The sequence below is a fragment of the Chiloscyllium punctatum genome, chromosome 1 (assembly GCF_047496795.1).
Source record: "Chiloscyllium punctatum isolate Juve2018m chromosome 1, sChiPun1.3, whole genome shotgun sequence".
NCBI classification, from domain to species: Eukaryota; Metazoa; Chordata; class Chondrichthyes; order Orectolobiformes; family Hemiscylliidae; genus Chiloscyllium; species Chiloscyllium punctatum.
The window spans coordinates 54,874,975-54,898,282 of record NC_092739.1 but is presented as its reverse complement, the minus strand read 5'-3'; the positions used below and the strand labels follow the sequence as shown (position 1 = coordinate 54,898,282).

The window sequence follows — 23,308 nt, the reverse complement described above, 5'->3', positions numbered from 1 at the left end:
TCTCCATTGGATCAAATGGATACAGGGTCAACCTATCCGATCTGTTGTTTGGACACAACCCTGGAATGCCCTCGCCAACTGTATTGTGGGTTGACCTACAGTACCTGGACTGCAGCAGATCAGGCAGACAGTTCACTACCATCTTCTCTAGGGCAACTAGGGATGTGCAATAAATACTGGCCCAGCCAAACTGGCCATGTCTCAAGAATAAATTAACAAAAATCCTTTTTCTCATGAGACAATTCTTCTTCATCCCAAGTGAACCTTTTCTGCACTGCTCCTAATGAAAATATATCTTTAAATAAGGTGACTACTACTGTATGCAGTGTTCTAGATGTACTTACTATTGCCTTTCACAACTGTAGCAAAATAATTGTACATTTATGTTCTATTCCCTGGCAATAAATGACAACATTTGCCTTCCTAATCACTTGCTGTATCTACATACTATCCTTTTGTGATTGGAGTACCATTCATCCAGGTTGCTCTGTACCTCAGATGTCAGCAGTCTTACTCTGATTAAATAAATGCTGAATTACTGTTCTTCTGGTCAAAGTGGGCAAGTATACATTTTTCCACATGTGACATATTTTTGCCTTACTCACTTAAACTCTCTCCAGCTTTTTGCAAACTCCAATATGCTCTTCACCATTTACTTTCCGAATTAGCTTTATCATTAGCAAATATAGCAATGACGCATTTAAACCCAGCAACTTAATTGGGTCTTTAACATAAATTATAAATAGCTGAGGCCCTGACACTAATTCATCTGGCACTCCACTCTAGTATGTCCTGGCAACTTGGAAATGGTCCAATTGAGTTTACTGTATACTTTTTGTTAGATTAAATAATCCTCTATCATATTGTTATTCCAGATCTTGCACCAGAAGCTCTTGACACAGTTGTTTCTGGAATGTTCCTTGCAACTCTGCAGTGAAAACAGATGCAAAGTATCCCATCGCCATCCCACTTACCTTTCCCCAAGTCTCACCCCCCTCCCCCATATATTTCTCAGCCCCCTTCCCCCTCCCCAGTCCTGATGAAGGGTCCAGCCCGAGATATGGATTCTCCTGCTCCTTGGGTGCTGCCTGACTTATTGTACTTTTTCCAATGCCACATTTTATTGATTCTGCAAAATATTGGTTCAGTTCATCTGCTATTTCCTTATTTTTCATTTTAATTTCCAGGACACGCTGTGTAGAAGACCTGTACTTAGTTTTCATTTTAAATCCTTCAGTAATCCTAATTTCATATTTGCAGCAAGTTTTCTCTCATAGTCTAATATTTCCCTTTTTAGTTCTTTAATGTTTTACATATTCTATTCAATCTCCAGACCAGCCATTAGTCTTTGCAGAATATATACTTTTTTCAATTTGATATTATCTTTAACTTTCTTAGCTACTGACAGTGTATCCTTCCTCTAATAATTTTGTTTTAAATTGGATTGCATCTTTGCTCAGTGACATGAGCTAGTTCCTTTAATATCTGCCAATATCCCTTATTCTTTTACCTAATTTCCTAGTTCACTTAAGCGATGATACCAAATCTGAAGATGTAATAACTATTGTGAAAGACTGAGCTGGCTGGGATATTCCTCTGTAAAAGAGAAGGCTGAGAAGTGACATAATGAAGATCTTTAAAATTGTGAGCAATTTTGGGCCTCTTATCTAAGGAGATAGATAGAGATGTCCAGCATGGAAAAACACCTTCGGTCCAACTCGTTCATGCGACCAGTTCCAACCGCCAGCACCCGGCCCATATCCCTCCAAACCCTTCCTATTCATATACCATCCAGATGCCTTTTAAATGTTGCAATTGTACCAGCCTCCACCACTTTCTCTGGCAGCTCATTCCATACATATGCCACCCTCTGATGAAAATGTTGCCCCTTAGGTCCCTTTTATATCTTTCCCCTCTCACCCTAAACCTATGCCCTCTAGTTCTAGACTCCCCCACCCCAGGAAAAAGAGGTTGTGTACTTACTCGGTCCATGCCCCTCACGATTTTATAAACCTCTATACGGTCACCCTGCCACTCCAGGGAAAACAGCCCCAGCCTATTCAACCTCTACCTATAGCTCAAATCTTCCAACCTTGGCAACATCCTTGTAAGTCTTCCCTTTCAAGTTCCACAACGTCCTTCCGATAGGAAGGATCTCAGAATTGCACACGATATTCCAACAGTGGCCTAACCAATGTCCTGTACAGCTGCAACATGACCTCCCAACTCCTGTACTGAGTACCCTGACCAATAAAGGAAAGCATAGCAAATGCCTTCTTCACTATCCTATCTACCTGCAACTCTACTTTCAAGGAGCTATGAGTCTGCATTCCAAGGTCTCTTTGTCCAGAGATGTGCTGGCATTGGAGGAGGTCTGACATTTACAAGAATGATTCCGGGGGCTGAAAGCTGTCATGTGAGGAGTCATTGAGGACGCTGGGTTTGTACTCGATGGAGTTTAAATGGTTAGTTGGAGGTGGGCGGGGGTGGTGGTGTGGAAATCTAATAGAATTTTACTGAATACTGAGGAATCAGAATAGAATGGGCATGGACGTGGTAGGGTGTAGGGCCACCCCTTTAGAACTGAGATGAGCAGGAATTTTTTTTCCTTGAGAGAGTGGTGACACCGGAATTCTTTGCCGCAGAGGGCTGTGGAGGCCAAGTCATTGAGTGTACTTAAGACAGAGATAAGTAGGTTCTTGATTGGAAAGGGGGTCAAGGGTTACAGGGAGAAGGCAGGAGAAAGAAGTTGAGAAACATATTAGCCATGATTGAATGCTGAGCAGACTTGATGCACTGAATGGCCTAATTCAGCTCGTATAGCTTATGGTCTTTAGGAATGTGATAGATTTTGATGAAGTTGTTGATAAGGATGAAATTTGCAATTATGGAGAACACCAAAAGTAAGGTCCTTACGCATAAAATAGCCTGTAATAAATTCTAAATGGAATTCAGGAAACTCTTCTTTACCCCGAAAATGTCATGCTACCAACAAGCCGAATAGTGCAAATGAATTTGAGGTGAAGTAAGATAAGCAAGTACATGAGGGTGAAATAAATAGCACAATACCTAGTTAGGGTTGCTTTGAAATGGAGTCAAAGGAGGTTTGTGTGGAGCACATACACTGGCATGCACCAGTAGGACTGAATGAAAAACCTCTTGTTTTAAAAAAAATTGTTAGTTATGCTCCTCTTTATTCTCCCTTTTTTGGTGTGAAATCTTTGTTCAATATAATTTGGGAACATAAGTTAACATTTGGAAATGTCTACTTCTTTAATTGGTTTTTAGAGTTTTGTTTCTGAATGCAATCTGAAGAACAAAAAATCCTACTGTACTTTTCCACCAGATATATATTGCTGATGCCAACATATTGATGTGTTCTGAGCAATGTTTTCAAAGGAACCAACTTCAAACTACCTGTATGATGAACTCATCCCATGTTGACATGGTGTTTATTTCCAGCCCTTATGATGTTAGAAGAAAGCTGACTTCTCGTTTAGAGAATTTGAATCACCTGTTACAAAAATTGCTAGGCAACCAAAAATACAAATCCTTTTACAGATTAGACTTAACAATATCCATGATCCTAATCAATTGCACATTCCAGTGTAGAAACATTTGAAGTGTAAGAAGAAGAATGCTGTGCTGCTGTGGCACTTTTTCCTGGGTTGCTTCATATTCTTATTTTAAACAAATTTCTTAAAATGGCCAGGAGAGAAACTGATCACAAAAGTCTTATTCAATTAAATTGATTGATCGTCAATATAGGAAGAAAAAGGAAGCTAGAAAGTATAATTGTTTTATTCAATAAAAAAAAACAGGGTATCCAGCGATGTTAGGCCAAAGGATGAGGTCTTTTTAATTTAAAAAAACTACCTTTGTTAAGACCACAGAAGGACCCAAAGATATTGACTCAAGTGTGGTAGGCATACTATGATGTACTGCCTTTAATTCTTCATGATAAGATCTTTTACTTCATTACAATAGGTAATAGATTTTCCACAGTTCAGCTCATAGCCTAACAATCTAATTCAACAGCTAATCACAATGCTGCAGTAAAACTCTCGGATGCAAATACACAGCTCGGGGCTGTGAGAAAGACCTCTATCTTTCAGATAAATTGTATTGAAGCTTTCGCACTGATATATCGAGTACACGTTTGAACGAATGCAGAATGTTGATGATAGTTGCATGACTGTGATCGTTTGACATAAAATAGTGTTGCAACGTGGGGTAAACTCTCCTGCTTAACTTAAAACAACAACACAGAAAAGATCTACCCCATACAGCAATCTGTAAACATTTGAGTGGCCAAGAACTATGTAAAGTAAAATTAACAATTTTATTTCTTAAAGTATAGCAGGGAATAATTACCTAGCCACTCTTTACAATTTCTTTCTCTTACCTATCTTTTACCTTCCCTTTTATAATACTAGTCTGATAAAACTCCCAATTAAGACTTACAAAACAACACTACTTATCTCAAAACCAGGCAGCTGTAGGTTCTTTTCTTTGGTTCTTCCTGTGTCATCTTCTTAGGAATTTCTGCGTCACAGGTTACTGATCATAAAGGTACCTTTTAAAGAGATCTATTTTTCAGGCAGTCTGCTTACACGTTGGTCTTGTCTATTCTCCTCAACTGTTCAATTTTTCCCCGGTCTTATACTCCAGAGCATTGGATTGTGTCATTGGCTTTTAAGATTGTCAGTATACTCAATTCAAACTTGATTGTAAATTGGTAATTTTTTATTGGGGTATAATTTAAACTGATTGGCTGAATTCAAATTTGTTTTTGTCTCCAGGCAATGAACTACTCAAGTTGTTCAACTCAGTGTTACAGACATTGTTACCTTATTGAGAACACTTGTTGCTGTGTCTGGTAGTTCTGCTGCTTTTAACTCTCTTAAGGATGCACCCACATCTTCATAACACCTCTCCCCGAGAAAAAAAAATGATGAATGATCATAATGAAAAGATGGCTTCATTTTTTTCTACCTTTTAAACACATTACCTTAACATACCGATAACTTTCATACAAGTTCACCTTAATGTCTTCCCGTATACCTATATATAAGATATTAAGTAAAGACAAATCTCATCTAAACTCTATCAGTTAAATCAGCGATAACACGTCTGCGAGTACGTTCTTCTGACCCGCAACATGTATGATTTGTAAGTTAAAAGTCTGTAACATAAGACTCCATATAGTCTCATATTCTTATCTTTAAAAAGTTCTAAGAATGTAAGTGGATTGTGGTCAGTGTACACAATTGTCTCCGACACATTGTGACATACACATTAAAATGCTGTAAGGCCAGCATGGCCTCCACCTCCATCTGGACCTGTCTGATTTTAGAGGATTAAGGTGTTGTTTTATTAGAGTAGTATTCCCGATATCTATGTCATGTACAATAGCATTAGTCCTCCCCATCGGATTCTTACATATGCCCTTGTACAGTAGAACATAGAACATACAACATAGAACAATATAGGGCAGAACAGGCCCTTCGGCCCTCATGTTGCACCGACCTGTGAACTATTCTCATCCCCCTGCACTATCCCATCATCATCATCCATGTGCTTATCCAAAGATTGTTTAAATCTCCCTAATGTGGCTGAGTTAATTACTTTGACAGGTAGGGCATTCGACACCCTTACCACTCTGAGTAAAGAACCTACCTCTGACATCTCTCTCAAATCTATCGCAAATCTTTCAGTAACAAATCTTTCAACTTCCCGTTCTATGCTCCTGAGACAGATAGCTTACTAATCGATCCCACTCCTCAAGGACGTCTTCATTTTTTAATCTATTTTGAGGCACCTCAAACTCCATATCATCTTGATTTGATTCCTCACTCTGCGGGGCAGTAACTAACACCTGTTTCTCCAGGTCATTCTTTCTAGAATAATACGGTTTCAACATGTTCACATAACATACCTGATACCTTTCTTTTCTAACTGGCATCTTTACTAAATGGTTCACCTGACCCAACTTTTTCTCAGTTTGATAGGGATCATTAAACCTGGCTTTGAAGGGATCTCCTATCAGTGGTAACAGTACTAGCATGCCATCCCCTTGGGAAAACGTTCAAGTCTCAGAGCTTTTATCTGCCACCTGCCTCATTCTAGATTCTGCTCTTTTTAGGTGCTGTTTAGCTAACTCACCTCCTCGATTTAATCTCTCCCTCACCTCCGCTACATAACCTAAGTGTGAGTTCTCCGACTTTGGACCTGTCAATTTTTCTTTAATTAGTTTCAAAGGGCCTCTTACTTCATGACCAAATATTTACTCAGTTCACTCCCTTCGAGTAGATTTGTTTGGTGTGTCTCAAATGGCAAACAATACGAATGGGATACCTTTCTCCCAATCATTCAGGTAATCCTGACAATATGCGCTCAACATGGTCTTCAAGGTCTGATGCCACCTTTTTAAAGCTGCCTGAGATTCAGGATTTTACGCAATGGATTTAAAGTGCTGCACATCTAAGCTATCCATTATCTCTTTAAACAGCCGAGCAGTAAAATTTGACCCTTGGTCCAACTGAATCTCTCTGTGTAGCCAATACCATGTGAAGAAAGTTACTAAGTCCTCTACCACCGTTTTTGCCTTGATACTCTGAAATGGAATTGCGTCCGGAAATCTGTTAGACACATCCATCACGGTTAACAAGTACTAGTTCCCACTTTTAGTTTTCTGAGGGGACCTACACAATCAATTATAACCGACGTGAAAGGTTCTTCAAATGCAGGAATTGGCAACAAAGATTTTATTAACGCTTGTGGCCTACCTACTATTTGGCATGTATGACACGTACGGCAAAAGGTAACCACATCCTTCTGTATTTCAGGCCAATAAAAATATTTTTGTACCTTAGCTTGAGTCTTTCATGCCCCACGGTGACCTCCTACAGGTAGTTCATGTGCTACCCGTAACACTTCATATCAGTATGCTATCGGCAACATAATCTGGTGCACTTTGGTCCAATTCTCCTCTGCACTAACCTGCCTTGGTCTCCATTTCTGTCTGAGGATTCTATCTTTCAGATAATAACCCTCTGGAATATTGTCTGCCTCCTTTACAGAGTACGCATCCATATATATATCTTTTATTGTCTTGTCTTGCTGTTGCAAGTCTCTCAGCCTTTCAGGACTGAACACTTCTGTCTGATCCTCTGCCTGTTAAGTTCTTCCTGCACTATTCCGTCAAACAGGGTATTTGCTAACTGAACCTCAACTCCTTCATCTTTCTCTTTACTTTTCACTTCTTGCTGTGACTTATGATTGTGGGATCTGGTTATCACACAGTCTGGGAAAATACCAGGATATTTCTGTTTTAACTCCTCAGTTTCTTGGTCTTCCTTGGGCTTCTTCACAACAAGGGGTGTCACTCCCACTTTGGATCCTGCCAAATCATTCCCAAGAGTAAACTGAATTCCTGGAACTGACACTCTGTCAATCACTCCTGCTGTAACTTCCCCAGTCTTGAGTTGGCATCCAACCTGATCTTACATTGGGGAATGCTACATTTCTGTCCATCTATCCCACAAATTACCACACTGTCAGGTAACAGATCAGAAAGAGTGCATATTAGCTCATCCCTTACTATCAGCAACTGGTTGGATCCTGTATCTCTCAAAATCATAACTCCTTTTCCTTGTTCCCTTGTTCTTTCTGAGTAAACTTTACCCACAGAGGTGAATTCTTTGTAGAGATCAGGTACTAAATCCATACACAGCCCCTGTCTGGGCTGTGTACTCTCCTGCAGCTCCTTGGCTCTTCTCGGTGTCTCCTTTACTACCTTTACTAATGCCACTGGCTTAGCTTCTTTTACCACATCTTTTCCCACAGCACCTTTCTTTAATGACCAGCACAAAGTCCTGTCCCACTTTACCACAGTGGAAATACTTGAGGCCTTTCACCTCCTTTCCACCCTCTTGGGCTTCTTTTTTATCCTGTGGTAAAATCTTATCAGTGCTCTCTACTCTTGGTTTAATGGTGTATGGTCTCCCCTTCTTTTAACTTCTAACCTTTATAGAACAAAGTTCTGGCTGGAAGCTTGTCTTATGCACCAACATGTCCTCATCTGCTAATTCTGCTGCCCTTCTCACTTCCTGAACTTTTTGTTCCTCCATGTGAATTCCTACCGTCTCTGGAGGTGAGTTTTTAAACTCCTCCAGCAGAATAATCTCTCTTAGAGCCTCAAATATCCTATCCAATTTCAAAGTATGCACCCATCAGTCAAAATGACTGGTTTAATTCTTTCAAACTCAACAGAAGTCTGACCTGGTTCCTTCCTTGTATTTCTGAACTGCTGTCTATATGCATCTGGTACCAATTCCTAAGCACTTAAAATATACCGTTTAACCCCTCTTCATAATCTCTTGACACCTCATTCTGACGATGCGGCAAATACCTCATCAGCTCTGCCGACCAGCTTAGTCTGAATTGGCATTACCCATAAATCTTCGGACCATTCCATCTGCTTAGCCAATTTTTCAAGTGAAATAAAGAAGACTTCAACATCTTTCTCATCAAAATGTGGTAGAGTTTTGACATATATATCACTACCTTCTTTTTTAATCTCCATCCTGTTAACTTGAATTTGCTAAGTCGCAACTTCTCAAGTTCAAATTCTCTCTCTTTCTCTCTCCCTTTCTTCTCTCTCTTTGCTCAGCCAAGAACTTTCTGTCTCTCTCTTTCTCTTTCCCTTAGTTTATCTTCTAACTCCATTTTCCTCAATTGTAATTTAAGTTTTTCTACCTCGACTGCACTTGTCTGTTTCTCTGACACATTGAAGTGTTTGAGTAACTCCTTTACAATTTCAGCTTTACTTTTTGTCCTTGGTTAAACCCAAATCTAACTTATTTGCTAATTCTAAAAATGTGGCCTTTTTCTTTCCTTCTAAACTTTCTTGGCAAATTTGAGAATCATCTTCTAATCCCAGAACTGCTTTTGCAATTTTAAGAGCCATTTCCCTCACTTTTCATTTAATTAACCACAAGTCACCTGCGTTTTATTTAAAGATCTAGGACACTAACCTGCAAGTATTTAAATCTGCTGGGATTTTTTGTACCCCCCAAATCTATTCAAATCTGTCTAAACCAGTTCAAATGACGGACCTGAGCCCCCCAAATCATTCAAATGCCGACGACGAGCTCCCAAACTGTCCAGATACTTGGTAGACTCTCCTGCTTAATTTAAAACCAACAACACAGAAAAGATTTTTCCCATGCAGCAATCTGTAAAGATTTGAGCGGCCAAGAACTATGTAAAGTAAAATTAACAACTTTATTTCTTAAATTATAACAGGGAATAATTAACTAACCACTGTTTACAATTTCTTTCTCTAACCTATCTTTTACCTTCCCTTCTATAATACTATGCTGATAAAACTCCCAATTAAGATTTACAAAACAAAACTTCTTATCTCAAAACTAGGCAGCTGTAGGTTCTTGTCTTCGGATCGTCCTGTATCTTCTTTTCTCCTTGTTAGGAGTTTTTGTATCACAGGTTACTGATCGAAAAGGTACCTTTTCAGAGAGCTATTTTTCAGGCAGTCTGTTTTCCATGCTGGACGTGTCAGTTCTCCTCTCGACTATTCAATTTCCCCCCCAGTCTTATACCCCAGAGCATCGGATTGTGTCATTGGCTTTTAAGATTGTCAGTATACTCAATTCAAATTTGATTGTAAATTGGTAATTTTTTATTGGGGTATGATTTAAACTGATTGGCTGAATTCAAATTTGTTTTTATCTCCAGGCAATGAACTACTCAAGTTGTTCAACTCAGTGTTACAGACATTGTTGCCTCATTGAGAACACTTGGTGCTGTGTCCGGTAGTACTGTTGCTTTTAACTCTCTTAAGGGTACACCCACATCTTCATAACAATAACAATGCTGCCACTGCTGTTGTGGCCTTGTTCAAATAATATTGAATGGTTAGCAATAATGTACCTTGGTCTGTTTGGTGGTGATAGTGAACAGTTTTGTCGGATCGACTAATGTTGATCATATTCCTTGTTCTGCAGTTCTCTTGAGGCCAGGAGAAAAAAATATGTTGAGATTGCTGACAGCACTGAGAGATTTTGTGGGGATTGCCATGTTATTACTAGATTTCCAAACTTTCATAGTACTTATTTGCCACAGTGCAAGTAAGATGTAATAACCAAAGAAAGTTGTAAATTTGGGAATAAAAGTCACCGTGTAGGGAGAATGCAATAAGATTTAATCTGTCTTGGCAGTCGTATTATCCAGGGTAAACAGCTTTCATGTGCTAAGAAGGAATTTTTAGCAATAGTAGTAGCACAGACTGTTTCTGCCATTTTTGCCATGGATCAAGTGAGTTTTTTCATTTTAAGTTATAAGTTTAAAACATTAACAGATAGCAGCAAGACTGATGTTCAAATATCATGTTGTACTGAATTATTGCAGTAATTATTGCAGTATTACAGTTTCTCTGTAATTAGGGATTTCCTGAGCTTTGGTCAAATGGTGGTAGTAATGCTGGTCTATATTTCATTTGTTTTGACTGATTCCTCCTTGTGGTAAGCATCGGGTGGAGCTTCCAACTTTGGGTCATTAAAACCTGTAAGTTGTTAGTGTTGTACTTCTATCCTTCTTGTCTTTGTCTTCTGGAGCTCCTTCCTAAATCCTCTCTACTTTGTCCCCTTCCTGTGTGCTTTTCAAATCATACTAAGGACTCATCACGTTTTGGCTCTTCGTTTTATTCTTTAGTTACTTCTGGATTCATTATCCAGTTTGGATATATGATGGAAGTGAAAACTTTAATTACTAAATCAGAAATTAGTGTGTTTTTAGAGAAATACATTAGGCTAAGTAGAAATCAGATCTCTTTGTGCAAAGTTACTATGAGTAAGACAGTTCAGAAAAGCGTTCATTTTGATAGCTGTGAAAAAGGTTTTAATAAAAAGTGTTGGAGGCTGAATTGTTACAAACTTTAAATCACATTATGAAAATGTCCATTATATTTGTCAAATAAACCTGGCCAATATAATTATTTCAGATCTTTTTAAATCAAAATTATTAATATAAACCTTCACATTCTAGGAGAATTGTTTGTTTCACCTGATGTAAAATGATCCCCTTGGAAATAAAGAGACTTCTCCATCACAGTTGCCTCTGGCTGAGAGCCACAGAGCTGAGCATGTATCAGTTACCATTTTGGCTTTGGCCTACTAACCCCAGTTCTTAAATGTAAAATTAGGAACCAGCTGGGACTGGAGTCATGCCAGCAGTTCTGGAAAGCTTTGGAAAGCTAACGTACCAAGTGCCTTTATCACTGGTCAACCAAAAGTATTTCTTGGTGAGGAAGTGACATTCTCTGACATTTTCACCATGAAATATTTATAGCGTGTATACTTTTGAGGAACTGCCCCTTCACTTTTTCACAGGATCAGGCATTCTGTGAATTTTAAATGTGCACTTGTATCATATTGAAATTCTTTTCGGACTGAAAAATGTTTTCTTTCTTTCGCTCTTTCTTTCTTTCTCTCGCTCTTTCTCTCTCCTTCCTTCCTTCCTTCCTTCCTTCCTTCCCTTTGCCTCCCCCAACCCGCACTAAGTAATTGGAAATATCAATTTCAAGGAATCATATTTCTTTCTAGCCATCCCATACCCCCGGCTTCCTCTTGTCATGGGAATACTAGTGCCATTTTTAGTATCAGGAATAGATATCAATACCTATTCAGTTTTTTTATTCCTCCTTCTCTTTTTGGTAATTGAGTAGCTTACAGAGAATGTATGGCTTTCATCATGTTTGTACATATCTGTCTGTGCTTGCCATCCATGCATATGTATGCTTTCACGAATCATCACTGAATGTGGTCAAGTCTTTTTCAATGTTAACAGGTCTCAATTTGCAATTATATGGCTGTCATCTCTTATTGCGCAAAACGGAATTGAGAGTCTCTCATTGAATTAAAATACAAAAGTGTCTGTATTTCAACAGTTTTTAAAAAAAAATAGTTTAAGGAAAACTTTGAAAGGGAGACATATTTGTGCAATATTTCAGTTTAGCTACTTAAAGGCTGGCAAAGATTGCAAGTACGAAAAGTACAAAATCAAGCTAGCCAATAGTGTTGGAAAACAAATTCTTGTCCACAACTCAGGAAATTTTTATGAATGTCTCTTAAAAACACATGGAAAATAAAGATCACTGTTTAACTTTAGATGGAGACTGAGGAGCATCAGTTCATTGCTGCATTAGTTGTAGATAATAGCTAAAATAGACATGAACTTATATAATTATCATTAATCGTGAGGGCTTTCCAAAGTGCTTCATATACAATTCTTAACATTTTAAAACAAACTTGTTTTAAAATTCTTTCTGTTAAATGAAAATTGGTTGACTGACGTCCTTCTGTGCTGTAAGTAATGTAGAATTCTGTGTAAAATGCCAAGATATTACTGTGTATTTTATCAAACAGATAGTTCTTCTATAACGCTGTAGTTGTGTTGCAGAGAAACCCCCATTTATAGAAATAATGGGGCTATGGGAAAAGTGGGGTTAGAAGCAGACCAGCAAGAAATGTAACTCGCAATCGCTCAAAAATCATCCAAATGTTTAACGCAAAGTAGAGCACAGCCTGAATAAAGGTTGAAGTCATATTTATTAATGAAACAAAAGTAAATTTAACACAGTACATTTTTAGAAATGAAAGAAAGCTGCTCCCTGTACAGTACCTCTGACTGAAAGCTGCTCTGTCAGCAGCTGACATTGCGCATACGCAGAAAGGCATGGGAGCTTCGGCCCAGACGTCAGCGCCTGTGCAGAATGGCACAAAGACCAGCACTGATGTCACGCATGCGTGAAATGGTGCAGGCACTGGTGCATGTGCAGAACGGTACAGACATCGGCGCATGCACCGAGGGAAGCGCGTGAACTGATCCCTACCAGAAACGGACTTTGCGATTGGAGGTAAGCATTCTCAAAACTACAGTTCCCTAATTCTTCAGTGACATTATAGCCAATTTGCTCTGCTGAAATGTGCATTATCCCAGAATTACTTGTACTTATTTTGCTTTAGGTTTCGTACGGTAACCTGTGTGTTTCCTGATAATAAAATTGACATATTATTGGAAAGCTCATAATTTTGGAACAGGGCTTTAGGGAGCGTGTTCATTGTGTAAGTGACTGAAACCTTAGGCACGTTAGGTGTACCACCTTCACATTCTTCACAGAGCCTCCCCAGTACTTAGTAATTTAATCACAGACTTGAGCTTTTCCTTCTTTAATGTCGATTTTCCTATTTATGAAATAATTTGGAACACTTTTACAGCATTAAGTATGCTGTACTATGAAAATGGTTATTTTGCAGATTCTTTAATGACCTCAAGTCATTTTCTAATATATCTGATTTTTATGAAATGGAAATGGAAGCAATTTTTTTTCTGAATATTCCATTCTCAAAGTTGAGGGAGGGGTGCAATGCTATTGGGTCGAAATTTTAATTCCCAAGGGTAGGCTTGGCATGTGGATATAAATAACAAAGTGATCATGTCACTGATTCCTGGTTTGGGCATTTGCAGTTTGGGGTGACATCAACTAGCCTTTCGGAAAATGGGTGGTCATTAAAGTGTTTTGAGGTGGCTGCATTTCCTCATTTTGGATTTTAATCTTTGTTGCTATTTTTCTTCTTCATCTTGTCAGTGACTAATTTTCAGTTTTATATGTTGAGAAAAAATGCCAACTTGATGAAAATCTATTATTTAGGTAACTAGTGGATCTGAGTTTGTTTCATGTAATTCAGTACAACTAACTTGTCCTCATTGAATTGAAAGAGAAATGTAATTGGGTATGGCACTAATAATTGGAAGACATTTCAATTGCTTGAAATTAGCAACAGGCTTCTCAGGCTGCTGCGAACCAATATGAAGTTAAATCTGGTTTAAGAAAACTTTTACAAATCCAAACAAGTCAGTGAGGAAGAAATGTTGTCTGGCATTTCACACTAAAGGAAATAAATGATAAAAGGTATTCAGACTGAAAAGAAGAAAGCTGCAGGTTTCTCTGGCAGTGGAAAAGGAGCAAAAATAGTCTGAACTTATGGATGACTTTTAACCTTGTTGCAACTGGAACTAAGTATTATCGGTGGCCATGTCAATGAAGACAGCTTTGCTTGAAGCCGGAATGATGCAGTTAGGGAAATAGAACAAAAGTAGTGAATAGATAAACAAAATTGCCATATCTTCAGCGGAGACTGTTGATTGTGTAGTATGCTTGTGGGATAGTAAGAAATAGCTTGGATTTTTGATATTGAAAAGAAGTAAATGAGTGAAAAGCCAAATGAAGAAAGAAGGAAGCAAATATATTCAATGGAGAAGAGCTGAGAATTAATCAGTTATGTAAAAAAATATAGAGGTGAGTAACATAAATTGACTTGATATCACGTTCGTGCCTTAATTTGTATATGATTGGAGTTTGGTATGCAAGTGCATTACTGGCGCATGATTCTGCGGCCTGAGGGAATTGATGCTGAGGGTTAGTGCAGCTATGCTTTCTGTCAAACCCAGAAAATTGAGTGCTGAAAACATATTGTTTTAAGACCTCCTTTAAAACTTAAGTACTGGATCAGTGAAACTTAAGCAAATGGAGGCAGTTATTCTGTGTTGAAAACTTTGTTTATTTATGAAGAAAAAACTGGGATTGCCCTTAGTACATTAATTAGGATCTTTTAAGGATTCCTGTTTTAAAAGTTAAGTTCCTAATTTCTGAAAAAGTGAATTAACATTTAAACTGTAGCTCCACCAAGTGGTGAATTCCCCATGTTTAGCTAAATATATATATGATTTAGAAAAACTGGCAGTACATAATTTTAAAAAAAATTTAAATGTAATTGTTTTATCTCTTTCCCCCTGAGCTGAAGTGGCAGCCTACCAGATGTCACTATCTTCTCACCCAAAACATTAATGGGTTCTAAAATATGCTGTCAGTCAGCTACTTTTCCAACCCCTATCTGTAATCTTAGAATAGTTATAATGCCAAAGGAGGTCTGTGAAGCTATTGTGTCAACACAAGTTTTGACAAACTTTGACAAACATTTTACCTTTTACATATCCTTGAACTTGGAGTTTCTTGTCAGCTCCAATGACTTCCGATGCAATGGCCACCTGCATTGAGACGTTTTTGCACTCTTCTGTCTGCATCATTATAGAGATCCTTTCTTCCTCGATCTTCACTCATGTTTTTAACCCCCACCGAAGTGACACTTCCAATCTAAGTGAAACACTTTATCCTCCCAGCAATCAGCCACTCTTCCATCCTCTCACTCTCTCCTCAAGTGGTGTTTCCCAAGGCTGAGCAATGTAACCATTCCTTCTCCTACGAGATACATTCAACTCTGATAGACACTTTTCAATTTTGTGCCTTCTGATATCCTGTCCACTTCTAAGCTGCATCCTTAATCTCTATTCCCATCATCCACATCTCCTTTGCCTATTCTATTCACCTCTGTCTGTTTTCTCCTTTTTCATCTTTTTCCTCCTCCACATTTCTGGGTTCTTCCTTTCTTGACCTTTCTTCCCTTCACACTCTTTCCTACTCTCCATCAAATCTACATGCTCTTTCTTTTCATCTTTCCTTACACTCATCACTCCTTTCCCATTTCAAAGATAGGTTTTTAGATCTTCAAAGAGCAAGGTAAGGCTGTGGTGCTAATGGAGACAGAATCAGGGCTTTAATTTATGTGACGACGGCAGATTTGCATTTAGCAAGAAGTGGGGTGTTGGATGGTGTCACTACAAGAAATAGACCTCTGGGTATGATTGGTAACATTCAAAGAATGGTAAATCAGGTAAATGAAAATAGTGGACTGTTTTTTATGAAGATCAATTTGATTTCATGTAGGTATAAGATAACTTGAAGAAAAGATACTGATAATAAATACTTGAAGATAGTGGAATAGTATTGCATTCTTATCCAAACTCCGATAAAGCTGAAAATGTTTGCTGCCTCTTACAGATTGTGTTTAGTGTGGTATTTCAGTTATGGATCATGCGGTTTGGGACAATGCCACTACTTTCAGGAGGTGTGCAATTTACTGGTGACTTTACTGTTACAGAAAATGTTTCCATTCCAATATCAACACCAAAGTGTGACTGAAAATAATTGTGATACAAAAAATATGATAAATGTGGCCAAGGAGTGCATTCCAAATGGCAAATTTGTAAATTTTATTTTTGACTGTAAAGGATGTAATGCTACATATAAAATCAGTGGGTATTCTGACTCTTTTTCTGTTTTTTTTGGACAGGATCTTGAGCAACAATAAATTGACAGAATTGAAGAACCGCTCATTTATTGGACAATTATACCTGGAGAGATTGTAAGTATCAATTTTTTGTTTTATTTCTTAACCAGGTAAATCTATATGCGAGATTGTATCATCCTCAGGAGTTTCTCCTTGACATGATTCGTCAGTCTTATACGCTATCAGCTGAAAAGCCTGGACAAAGTTGATTAACCTTGGAGTGAAACAAATTTAGATTGAAAAGTTCAAAGATCTTTGAATGAGGTGGCTTATCATGCTCTAGTGACAGCAAAAGCTCACTGGTTCCCAACAAAGTGGATTAAGTACATCAATATGCATTGGCATAGTGACTTGACTGGACTAGTTAGAACAAGGACAGCTACTAATCGTTCCACGCAGCAAATTTCCCTGAATGCTATTAGCGTGGACGTTCTAGGCAGAAATGTATTTTAAAGTTCAGATGGAAATTTAACATAAGGAACAGAGGTGCATGAAATCATAGAGTCATAGAGGTGTACAGCATGGAAACAGACCCTTCGGTCCAAATCATTCTGGAAGATTGTCTTACTTTTGATTGAAAGCATTGACTGGAGATATTACAGTATTTATAAACATAATTGGTGAATGTATAATTAATGAAATGAGGTGAGATGGTGGGATGTGACACATTTAGTAGCTTGCATCCCTGCTGACTCCCATAGTATCATCCGACAATCTACCACAATATGTTGGCAACCTGACATTGGAGTTGCTTCATTCTTCAGTTCTCATTTCTGGATATCTCAGTGGTTCATAACGACTTTTGTGTCTGATTCATCTTGCTCTGATTTCCTTATATGGTTCTAGCATTCTGACCTTGCACAAGCAAGGGCAGTAGATAGCTAGCCAATAAATCACTCTTGAGCCCCTTGGTTCCAGCGCTTGGCAGACAACTAAGGTCAGTGTGTTCCTATCATCCAGTAAAAAATTCATTTGACCAACCATTGCAAGCATTCAGGGCAACAACTTGGTCCATGTTTCAGATTCCTCCATCTACCCTAATTAAGCACAAGTGCCTGTGTTTACCAGGACCATTCTGTCTGTCTTACTCATTCTGTCTGTCTGTTCCAATGTCATGCCCCTGATTCTAACACTACTCTGTCCTGCTACAGTTCTCTGTTTTGTTCACTCTGAATTGCATTTTAATGTCTGCTTCCTTTCCTAAAGAAGGCGAGTTATAACTAACTACACCCAAACGTTGTCGATAGAAAGAACACATTTTCAGCACATGCTGACATTAAAAAGAGAAAGTGCTGGAGAAACTCAGCAGGTCTAGTAGCATTTGTGGAGAGAGAAACAATCATGTTTCAAGTCTAATATTATGACTTCTGAAGAGCCCGTAAAGAGTTATATCAGACTCGAAACATTTTAATGTTGTTTCTGTCTCCATAAATGCAGTCAGACGTGCTGAGTTTAATCAGCATTTTTTAAAAATTCAGATTTCTAGCAGCTGCAGTACTTTATATTTATTACAATCCTGATATTGCTTGAATGCAATGTTTGGAAGATTGAGGTTGTGGGGGGAAACAACTGCCAGACCAACCATACAAGAAGTGCAATATATCCAATAGGAGAAAAACTATGCTCTGTATACAATTTGGATGTTGACCAAATAACAGATGCTTCATACCATAATTTCCCTGACACTCTTGTGGATCTCTGTCTACCGCATAGTCTCAGATGATCACGGTTTTCTTATACCTGAATTATATTTGGATTGAAAGTAATGTATACCATCTGTTAGCTCATTGGAATCCTGGCTTGGTTGAACATGCACAGCCAGTACTTGACACCTTCTCATTGTCTATCTATAAAGTTTTATAAAGCAAAATATTTCCATCTAACTTCAGTTTCATTGACCCTTTCTATTGCCTATTTTTAAGGATCTGGTTGGTTTGAATGATGGTGTGATTTCTGATGTAAAAACAGAGGATGCTGGAAATAACCAGCAGGTTTGCTACTACCTGTGCAAAGAGAAACATGTGATGTTTTAGTTTAATTATGATTTTTCTTGAAGCAGTTTGTTTAGTACGTCATAGGGACTTGAGCCTTGCAGAAGTATATTAAATTCATAATTGTCACGCCAATTCCACACTTTCTCCAAATAAAACCTGGATTGTTTATTGAAATCAAATGCAAAACATTTTCCAGTCAGACGCAGTTGTAGAGAGAATAAGTGGGTTAGGTATTAAACATATTAGTCAAATAATGGACAGGAACATCAAGACTCGAGTGAAAGAGTGCAGAAGCCGTAGAGAAGTATGGAATGTACAAGGGGAAAGTTCAAGAATAGCAGGAAGTTTGGAGTGGATGTGAGGACTGCTTTTTTCACTGAAGATAATGGCTTTTTAGAATTTGATGGCTGTAAGGGGGATAGAGGTAGAAACCAGTCAGATAATTTAATAAATATTTAAATGTATATTTGCAGTACCAAGACACAGAAGGTTATGGGGCAAGTACTGGAAAATGTGATTGGAGTGGTGCAGAGTTGATGGGCCAAATGGCCTTTTCTTGTGCTGGCGAATTCTGTGACTACAACTATCCTTCCTTTTGGTTTCTAATGTGTTCTAAGAAAAATGGCATGTTAAACCACACATTTCTAAAAAAAAGACACTTATATGAAAGCATGTAAAAATTAAGTTACGTTCCTGACCTGTAATCTACATTAAAAACCAACTTGCTGCCTTGAAGCAAACTTGCCCAAAACTCATCTTTTTACTTATTGCCACTATTCGTATTTACTACTTTTATTATTGTACTTAATATTCTTCCTACTTACATTATCATATTAATCATTTGAAAAATTAGACAGTAGAGACAATGCCAGTCCCACTATTGTCAATTCTTGCTTTGAACATTTAGTGTATAAAGTGAGCAGAGTTAACATAGACAATATGTTTTTCTTGTATTTCTTGTGAAATAAATTTGATAAATTGGTTTCATCCTGTTTGATTTGTCAAAAAATTATTTTAGGTTGGATTATGCAAAAAAATACTTTTGTTTCATCTTTGCAACCCATTGAATTCCTATTAAAACTACAATCTTTACACTGTCATAACATTTCCTTCAATTGACCAACATTAAAATAGAGGAACAAAATATTGGCTATCCTAGGAAAAAGTAATTTTTTTATTGTTAAAATTGTATGCCTCTGCAGATGTATTTTGAGATTCGGTGGTGTTGGTTGTTCCTGTTAGCAGCCTGAACATCTTGCTCAGTGGAATTTGACTCTCATTGTCCTCTCTCTGGCAGTGGTGTAATTATTTCTTCCTGTGACCTGAAATTTAAATCTGTGGCTTTTGCACATATTTCTTCAACTTCTGCAAGTGGAATAAATTAACGTTAGATGAAGTGAGGTTTAATTCAAATTGTTCACACTGCTTTGGTCCAGAAAAGGTTGGCCATATAATACAGTGATGATCAGCTTCACTTAGTTCACTTTGTTTTTTTTATGGTCTTAGGATATCCCAAACATGTTTTGAAATGAACTCATTGTTTTTATATAGGCAACTTCTGAAGCTAATCTCTATACTATAAAGTTCCATATGTGGCACTGAGGCAAATGAATAGCTGTTTTCTTTAGTGTGGTAGTTGAGAAAGGACTGTTTCCTGGAAGATCACAACAAGCAAACTTTAATTTGTACCTTTAATCAACTATAGTTTATATTTTTTTGATCGGAGACCCTCAAGCCTCTGTTCTTCAAATGACCTTCCTGCCCAATCAGCATTATAACTTTGGCTTGCTAAATGAGACTTGCTGGCACCCAAATTTGCCAAACTTTCCAAGCTGTAGCATCAGATCACTCTGTCCATTCTTTCTTAAAGCTATCGCATACTATTTGCCATTTAAAGAGATGCCGACTTCGTGACTTCTCAACAACATAGCCCAAGCTTTGCAAACCATCCCAGGTAATGCATAACAAATTAAAACTTGCCCTCACTAAGCACAGGTACAATACAATCATTTAAACTTTACTGATGCAAATGTGCCAATGAGATGAAATCTAACAGATTTCAACAAGCATAACTATTTTGCTTTGTGCTGGATATAACTCCAACCATTGTAGTGCTTTTCCGCTGATTTTCATTGACTTCCATTTTGAAAAAGCTCCTTGATACCATGCTCAGTCAAATGCTGCCTTAATGTCAGGGGAGTTACCATGATCTCATCATTGATACTTAGCTGTCTTGTCCTTGTTTAGACCAAAAATATAATACAGTCAGGAATTGCTTAACACTGAAAATGAGCAACTTGCAGCAATGCAGAAACAAAAACAGAAATTGCTCAAACAACTCAGCAGGTCTGGCAGTTTCTGTGGAGAGAAAGCAGAGTCAACATTTTGGGTCCAGTGACACTCCTTTAGAACTGATTGCAGCTAGGAAAAGGTTGGTATATATTTTGAAGATGAGTGGGGTTTCAGCTGCTGAATGTTTCCAACAATTTCTGTTTTGTTTCTCATTTCCAGCATCTGTAATTCCTTTTTTTTAATTAAGCAGCACTGTGTAGCTATATAAACTATCAATTGCACCATATAGCACTTTTGCTGGTAATTCAGAATAAAGTGACATAGCAGTGATTGACTGTATTAGATTTGCCCTCCTTCTTGTGAGCCAGACATAATTGGGCAACTTTGTACATTATCAGGTCCAATATTGTGGCTGGAACTGCTATCTAGAAGCATGGCTATTTCTGAAGCACCCATCTTCAATACCACAGCCAGTAATGCTGTTGTAAAGGCCCATAACCTTGGCTATATTCTGTGCTTTCTTAAATAGCACATGGATTTGAATTAGAAAAGAATGACTTCTGCAATGGGAAACTCTGATAAGTGCCAGATAGATGAACCACTTGGCTTTTCTGGTGGAAGGTTGTTGCAAAATTATAAGTTTGTCTTCTGTGCTGACATGCTCAACTCGTTTGTCATGGGAAATGCAGACATTTATTGAGCAGCTCCCTCCAGTTAGCTGTTTAACGTATCCACTTTCTTTTATGACTGTGGCAGGATTGCAAAGCTTTAATCTGATTTGGTTTTGCAGTTGCTTAATTTCACTTTCTCAGCATGTGTATACATCTGTGTTATGACTTCACCATGTGGCTGTCTCATTTTTAGTGTCACTGTTGTGTCACGCCTCGGACTCATCCTGGGCTTGTTCATCTTGGTTCTTTATTGAAACAAGTGAAGTGTCTTGAAGTGTTTTATTCCATTTAAAATACTTCATTTAAATAAATTGATACCTGCTTTGATGATGATTCAGAAGGAGGAACATGCTGAGTCATGAAGTTTTAAATTGTGGTTTTAAATTCTTCTGCTCGTGATGACCCATAATGGCTCATGGATGCTCTGTTTTTAACTAATAGATCTGTCTGATCTCAATTAGTGTGGGGACAGTGTTACACAACAGAATAAAGGGTATCCACAATGTGGAGGTGTAACGTTGTCTCCACAAGGTTTGCAGTGATCACTCCTATCAATGCTATCATGGTCAGATGCATTGGCTACAGATGGATCAAGCACAGAGAGCATTGCTGTAGGGGTGGCCTCATCAAAGCTCTAGATGATTACAAGACTTTTGTCCTCTTGTACTGCAAATCCCATTGCAATAAAGGCTAATGTATCATTTGCCTTCCTAGTTGCCTGATATATTTGCAGGTTAGCACTTGTTATTTGCAGAAGGATGTTAAAATCTCTCTGAACACTTATAAATTATTTCTCTCACATAAGAAAAAATCTTTTATTCTTCCAATCTAAATGAATAACTTCACAGTTCGCCACTTTATTGTTTTTATTCATTCATAGGATGTTGACAACACTTATTGCCCACCTCTTAATTGATTTGGAGTCATATGCAGGTCAGAGCAGATTAGAATAAAGTTCTTATTTCTCATAAGGATATAACTAAAGCAGATGGATTTTTATGACAATTAATACTGGTCATGTGGTTACTATTTTTATTGAAAACAAATTCCACCATCTGCCATGGTTGGATTTGAACTCATTTTTATTACATCATCACTTCCCCTTAAAAGTACTCCAAATACACCGTTTGCTACCATCTTGCCATTCATGTATCTTATTGCATGCTTTTTGTGCTGCTGCTTGTTCTCTTCACAGTTAATGTACCCATCCAGCTTTGCATCATCAGCAAACTTGCACACATTACAACCAGTCCCTTCCTCTCAGCCAGTAATATAGACTGTGGATGGTTAAGACTGCACCACTGATTCTTGCAGTCCCTGTAACAGCCTGCACATCTAAAAATGAACCATTTGTTCTCCATTTTTGTTTTCTGTCCTTCAATCCTCAATCCATATTATTATGTTATCCCCAGTGGCATGAGACTTGATTTTGCATAATAACCTCTGGTCCGATATCTTATTGAATGACATTTGAAGGTTCAAAGACACTGCAACCATTGATTCCTTTTTATTTTGGCTGTTAGTTATGTTCTCATAAAACCCTTGTAGATTTTTCAAATCGCAATCTCTTACATGAAGCAGACTGCAGAATCACATGATTTTCATTGTCCTATTATCATATCCTCAATAATAAATTCCAGCATTTTCCCAAAGGCTAGTGTCCTTATAATTGGACTGGCCTTTCCCTTTGCTCCCCTTCTGTTTCCGGAAAAGCAGTGTTATGTTAATGGAATTCCAATGCACTTGGATCATTCCAAGATCTACAGAACTTTGAAGATCACAGCAAATGTCAAGGGGAGTACCAGTGTATCCAATATCTCAGCAGCCACCGCTTTTAGAATCTTAAAATGTAGGATGTTATGTTCAGGTATTTGTTTTCTTCAGTCCCATTCAATTCTGTGTACATTTCCTTACTAATGTTCCTGCCTGTAGTAGCCTTAATCTCATTAGATTGTTGGTTCTTTTATACTTGTGTTCAACCAACAATGCAGAAGGCATTTAGACAGTTGATCTGCAGGGCTTGCAGCTATTGGTTTCTGGGTATTCCTGCATAATAACTGTGATTGCATTTCAGTTACCATTT

The 23,308-nt window shown here is 37.9% G+C and overlaps 1 protein-coding gene across 2 annotated transcripts in view; it reads left to right on the top strand.

Annotated features, from left to right (window-relative positions):
* The window catches only part of adgra3 (adhesion G protein-coupled receptor A3), a 133,604-nt gene that overhangs the window by 46,383 nt on the left and 63,913 nt on the right, over positions 1-23,308 (top strand). For both annotated transcript variants that reach the window (XM_072563150.1, XM_072563085.1), the window contains exon 3: positions 16,272-16,343. In XM_072563150.1, coding sequence (XP_072419251.1) covers positions 16,272-16,343 — 72 coding nt within the window. The remainder of the gene's footprint in view (positions 1-16,271; positions 16,344-23,308) is intronic.